Source organism: Dromiciops gliroides, chromosome 5, assembly GCF_019393635.1.
Source record: "Dromiciops gliroides isolate mDroGli1 chromosome 5, mDroGli1.pri, whole genome shotgun sequence".
NCBI classification, from domain to species: domain Eukaryota; kingdom Metazoa; phylum Chordata; class Mammalia; order Microbiotheria; family Microbiotheriidae; genus Dromiciops; species Dromiciops gliroides.
In genome coordinates, this window is record NC_057865.1 from 210,991,610 (window position 1) to 210,997,609 (window position 6,000).

Below are 6,000 nucleotides of genomic sequence, written 5' to 3' on the forward strand. Positions count from 1 at the left end.
AAAACAAAACATAAGGCTTTTTCTATCTCCTTGTTAAGATTCATCTTCTTTAAAAAAATTACAGCCTAGTATTCTATTTTGCTTTTTTAATTCCATTTTTATTTTAAAGAAGTGCAAGTTATTCTCTATTTTATCCCAGCACCTATCCATGAAACACCCATATCTCAGATGTTAGTAGGCTATTACAAGAGTCCAGGGTAGAGGTAACAAAGTAACTATGGTATTTAGCAGTAGAAATAGAAAAGAGGAGAGCAAAGGTTGATACATAATGAAATCTATAAAAATTTAGGCAGATAGGTAGCACAGTGGATATAGAATGCTTTGTCTGAAATCAGGAAGACCTGAGTTCAAATTGACCTTATTAGCTGTGTGACCCTTTGCAAATCACTGAACCTATGTCTGCTTATAATAATAGTACCTACCTCCCAGGGTTATGAGATCAAATGAAATAATATTCATTAAAAAGCACTTAGCATAGTGTCTGGCACACAGTAGGCATTATCTCATTTAGAGATTGACTGAATATTAAAGGTGAGGGAGGAACCATCTGCAAATCTAAAGTTTTGAATCTGGGTAAATGGGACAGTTCTATTAACATAAGAAAGTCTGGAATTAGGAATTAGTTAGGAGCAAAGGGAAAGAAATGATGAATGAATTGAGACCTCATAGACAAAGGGGCTTACAAAAGGGTAGCTGGTGAAAGCTAGCCATTAGAATTGAGAGTGGAGAAGAGACAGAAGGTAGTTAAGACTGAAAGCAAAAGAATAAAAAACATGAAGACAGCAGGGCTGATGGTGATGTAGTGGGTAGAACATGTGAGGAATGTTGAATTTGGATTAGCAGTAAGAGCTATAGCTAGGGTAATAGAGACATTTCCTTTCTTCTCATATAACTGCTACCAAGAGCTATGTTGATTTACCTGAACACAGAATAGTTTTTAAATTACCATCACTTTCACTTTATAAAATTGGCATTTCACTAAGCCAGCATTACATAAAACACATAATCTTATTTTACTCTAAGTTTTAAAATAGAGAGGTAGCATGATATAGTGTACAGACCATGGACATAATATAGTTGTCTTTGTTTTGGTTTTATGCTATAAGAAAACATTTTAAAACAGTGACAATGAGAGTAGCAAGTTATGCTGACTTTAAAAAAACCTTTCAAAAAGAACATCATTCATTGCGATTTTATTGGTATTCCACTATTGCACATGGCAACCCACAATAATAATGATAATAGCTAGAATTTATATAGCACTTACTATGTGCCAGGCACTGTGCTAAGTACTTAACAAATCTTGTCTCATGTGATCTTCGCAACAACTGTGGAAGGTAGGAGGTACTTTTATTACCCCATTTTTCAGTTGAGGAAACGGAGACAAACAAGTGACTTACCCAAGGTCATACAGTATCTGAAGCTAGATTTGAATTCAGGTCTTCTTGACACTATATCCACTGTGCCACTTGTCTCATCTTTGTCAGTCTCAGAGAATGACCTGAAATTCAGAGGGTTTACCTCAACACCAAAAAGCACCAGCTGTGTTTTATCCATGAGAATGCCTTTAACTAATGGCCTTGCTATCATTTGCAAATAGTTTACCCCAAATCCTCACACCTTACATTAATAGAATTGAAAATATGTTCTTCCCCTGTCCCACCTTATGGTTTGACTTTTGTTTCTTCACATTCCCCATCTGGTCCTATACTTAAAACAAATGGATTTTTGGAAAGTGTCCACCAACAAGGATAAAATTGCCAGTAGTGTGTAATATTTCCTTTTTTAAACATTAACTTGAGTAGAGATAATGTTGATTTCTCACATTTGCCTTTCTCAGATGGAAGTATTCTAATGGAACAGAGTATAACTCTTCTCTTTTCTCCTCCCACAGGGAGACTATGTTTCTGCAAGAAGTTATTATGAGAAAGCCTTACAACTGGTTCCAAATAGCAAGTTGCTGAAGGAAAATCTGGCCAAATTGGATCGATTAGAAAAGCGATTACAGGAAGTTTCAAGAAAAAGATCAGACACTGTAGCACTTTGACTAAGGCTCTTGGGATAATTTAAACTCCCCGGGGAAAGGGGAGATTATGGGCAGCTTCATTTTTACACCAGTGGAAACAAGAAAAGTCAAGCTCATCATCCAGGATGGTGCATATGAAAACATCCATTGCTAACTCTAGTGCAATGAAATTTAAAGTTCCATAGATCATAAAGAATAATCAAAAGCAAAGAAAAAATAAGGGAATAACTTCATTTTAACCAACTATTATGCTTGGGTTAGCCCTAGGGATCCCTCCAAATATTGCTCTATTCTGTCAATTTTGGAAGCCCATATATTTTTTTCCAGTTATTTATATCAAGAAATTTAAAAAGCATTAGACTATATGGAGGCACAGTATCTAGTTCTTGTAGAGGGGAAAAAGAAAATGGAAGATCCCGAGAGTGAATATTTACAAGGCAAACCAAATAGAAAATTCCATGGTGTGTTAATAAAAGACCACCAAGGAGTAATTTACTTAATCCCAAGGGCAAGTGTAATTTTATCTGCAACCTTGGAGAGAGCATGGAGATTAATATCTGGAACCTTGGAGGGGATAAAAAAATAAAGCAAGGGAAAGGGGAGGAGCTATTTTCAAAATTCTATTAGATGTAAACAATGGCCTACACTCATATTTCTTTTTTTTTAATCCTCATATAATTTATAAGGAAAGCCACTAGAATTATGCTTGGAAATCCCCACCTGTCCGTGTATAAAAGAGAGGGGAGGAGGAAGAAACGGGAAAGAAATTGTAAGGAAGCGTTACTTGAATATTTTAATGTCATTAAACATGCAATGACTTTTTAATAGTTCCCCTCCAATATTTTAACAGAGCTGTTAAAATCACAAATATTATTCTTATGCTTTTATTATTGGTGAGAGTTTACCATATCTAGTCATCCCCAGATTTACCTGGCTACATTTTCCCCATCTTCTTGCTACTCTACTGTGAATACCCTCTTTCCTCTCTAGCTCTTGGTCTGGACACAGTATTTAAGTCAACACTACCATTTCTAGAAAGGGTGTGTCAAATCAATTGCCCTATGACTCCACTCAACATTTTATGATTTTCCAAATGAAAAAATCCCATCTCTGGCTCCCATTTCTATATATATCATATATATGTGCATATAAATTAATATGATATATAACATATGATAGATCTGCTATATCTATATCAGATATAGATATATTGTATGATATATTCTATCTATCATATATATAAATATCTATTTAAAATATCTTCCTCTATTTGAATGTAAGTTCCTTAAGGATTAGGATCATCTGATGCTTTCTATATTTTTATCCCCAGCACTTAACACAAGTGGCTTGCACATCCTAAGCATTTAATAAATGCTTTTATATTCATTAATTCATTCTCTCAAATATTGACATTTTGATGAAAAAAGCAGTGTTGTAATTTTGCAAGATAAAGTTAACAACATAAATTAATGGAAATTACTTTATTAGCTTAATATCAGATATCCTAGGTCTTATTATTTTTTGAGGGGGAAATAAAGTATTGAGAAAAATTTTTTACAGTCAAGCACAAGAGTATTTTTTAAAAACAACTTCAGAGAACTCAATTCACTTATCTTAGTGAGGCTCTGTGCCTAAAACATGAAATGAATTAGACCCTGGGGCCTTCCTTTATTTGTTTTAGAAATGTATTTTTGATTGTTGGGCTTTCTTGAAGAATATAGACTATGTTTTGTTTCAGTGACTCTATGAGAAGATCTAAATTGCTAATTAAACAAAATGAACATCTTTTTCTAAGTGAAAGTGGAAGCAAAGTGGAACTCACAATTTGGACTTTTAGTTTTGAGTGTTATTTATTTTTAACTTATAATAAAATGTTTAATATATGTATGTACATATCAGGTTTTTTTTTGTAGTGGTTTAAAACCATCTTTCCAAATTGGTTATAAAAACAACAGAAGACAATTCCAAGGTGAAAAGTAGCAATACTCTAACAGTGCCCACAAACTAGAGATGATTTAGAGCAGAGATGTCAAACATGTGGCTCATAGAACTCCCAAGTGGGGCCAAACAAGATTATAATGTTAATATGTGGTTTTCTAAATCAATATGTGGCCTGAAGGGATCCTTGTGCATAGCTTAATAGCCCTAATTTCAATTTGAGTTTGACACCACTGATTTAGGCTCATTTGTGGGCAATATAAGACAATTGGGTGGGTGTCAGTCATAGATGATGGCTATTGCTATAGAAAATTGAGACAAAAGAGAATGAAAATGTTAATCCATTATAACTAGAAACTTGATTCAGATAATCATTTTCCTTAAACGGTAATTACTAAATGCTATGCTGTGTATAGCACTATGCCAGGTATCATATAAATAATGGAGACTCAAAGACATTCATATCTAAATAGGGAGGAATGTTGGTATCCATGTTGTAGGTCAGTAATCAGACCCAAAAATAAATTAGCAGGAACCTCTTGTTCTCAGGGGTAGCTTCGGATGGTAATAGAGAAGGTAAATGTCTTCTACCTTACCTAGATGTGTAACATAGTTCAATATCTAATCTTAAGAAACTTACATTATAAGAACAAAAATTCTAAAATGTAAGAAATGAAAATGTTTTTTCCAGATTTTCAAAATGTAAAATTATATTGGAGAGAAACATACTTATATTACTATTATTATCAGCAATACTTTAGGCTAATGTTTTAATGGAGTGAATCCTATGCCTAGCTAATAATTTTAAAATATTTTGATTTCACTCCTCTCATTCATGGATTCCTCAGGAAAATAAGTTTTTGTTGTTGTTGTTGTTTTTTGGGGGTTTTTTTGTGGGGCGATGAGGGTTAAGTGACTTACCCAGGGTCACACAGCTAGTAAGTGTCAAGTGTTTGAGGTCAGATTTGAACTCAGGTCCTCCTGAATCCAGGGCTGGTGCTTTATCCACTGCGCCACCTAGCTGCCCCCCAGGAAAATAAGTTTTTAATAGTTGCAATATCACCGTCCCAAATTGTATATATAGTATGGGGCTCAAGCTTGAAAGAGTCCCGAGCTTGTTTGTAACAAGCATTTTCAGATACAGTAAATACTGAGGCTGGTAAAACAAATGGAAAGGTACCCTAATGTTACAGATGGAAAACCATTCCTGGAGTCAGGAAGACCTGGGTTCAAGAACAGTCTCTAACATCTACTGGCTGTGTGACCCAGGGTAAATCACTTAACCTTCAGTGCCCCATGTGGCCCTCTCTAAGGCTATATGTTTCAGAATAAATGCAAATCTGCATCATTAGAGTGAGTTTTTCCTCATGGGAATTCTGTATACCAATGAATTGTAGGTCTAGTCCAACAAAGAAAAGTGTAAGAGGGGAAAAAAAAACAAACCTCAATTTGAAAAAGGATTTTCTGAAGCTATAAGACAGGTGGCATAATTAAATTGGCAGTTAAATCCCAAAAGCCTCTGAGAGAAATAAGCAAAACCAAAATATATCATTTGAAGCAATTTGGGTTTTTGTACTAGTTAATTGGTTTTTCTACTTTAAAAATTATGGGGTAATAATTTAGCTATTATTTTAAAAGACATTTAGGGCATTATATCAATTTTTATTTGGATTTTTTTTTTTTTTAGAAAACTGGATCTGTGATTTAATTTGTTTGTTTGGTTGGTTTTTGTGGGGCAATGGAGGTTAAGTGACTTGCCCAGGGTCACACAGCTAGTAAGTGTCAAGTGTCTGAGGCTGAATTTGAACTCAAGTACTCCTGAATCCAGGGCTGGTGCTTTATCCACCGCGCCACTGCCCCTGTGATTTAATTTTTATAGGGATCTCAATGTGAAAAACTCCCTCTTCCAATCAATATAGATGTGAAACTTTTGCAATGTATGGTCTTAGATTGCCTTGGGCACTTGAGAGTTTATTATGAATGCCTACATGGTAACCGGGACTGTAGTAATGATGCTGTCTTTACTGACAGCACTA

At 34.6% G+C, this 6,000-nt stretch overlaps 1 protein-coding gene across 1 annotated transcript in view; it reads left to right on the forward strand.

The window, feature by feature from the left end:
- Window positions 1-3,212, forward strand: part of TMTC1 (transmembrane O-mannosyltransferase targeting cadherins 1) — a 259,544-nt gene extending 256,332 nt beyond the window's left edge. The window contains 1 exon segment of the mRNA XM_043969354.1: window positions 1,895-3,212. Within this exon segment, the coding sequence (XP_043825289.1) occupies window positions 1,895-2,047 (153 nt within the window). The 3' untranslated portion in view covers window positions 2,048-3,212.
- The last annotated feature ends 2,788 nt before the right edge of the window (window positions 3,213-6,000 follow it).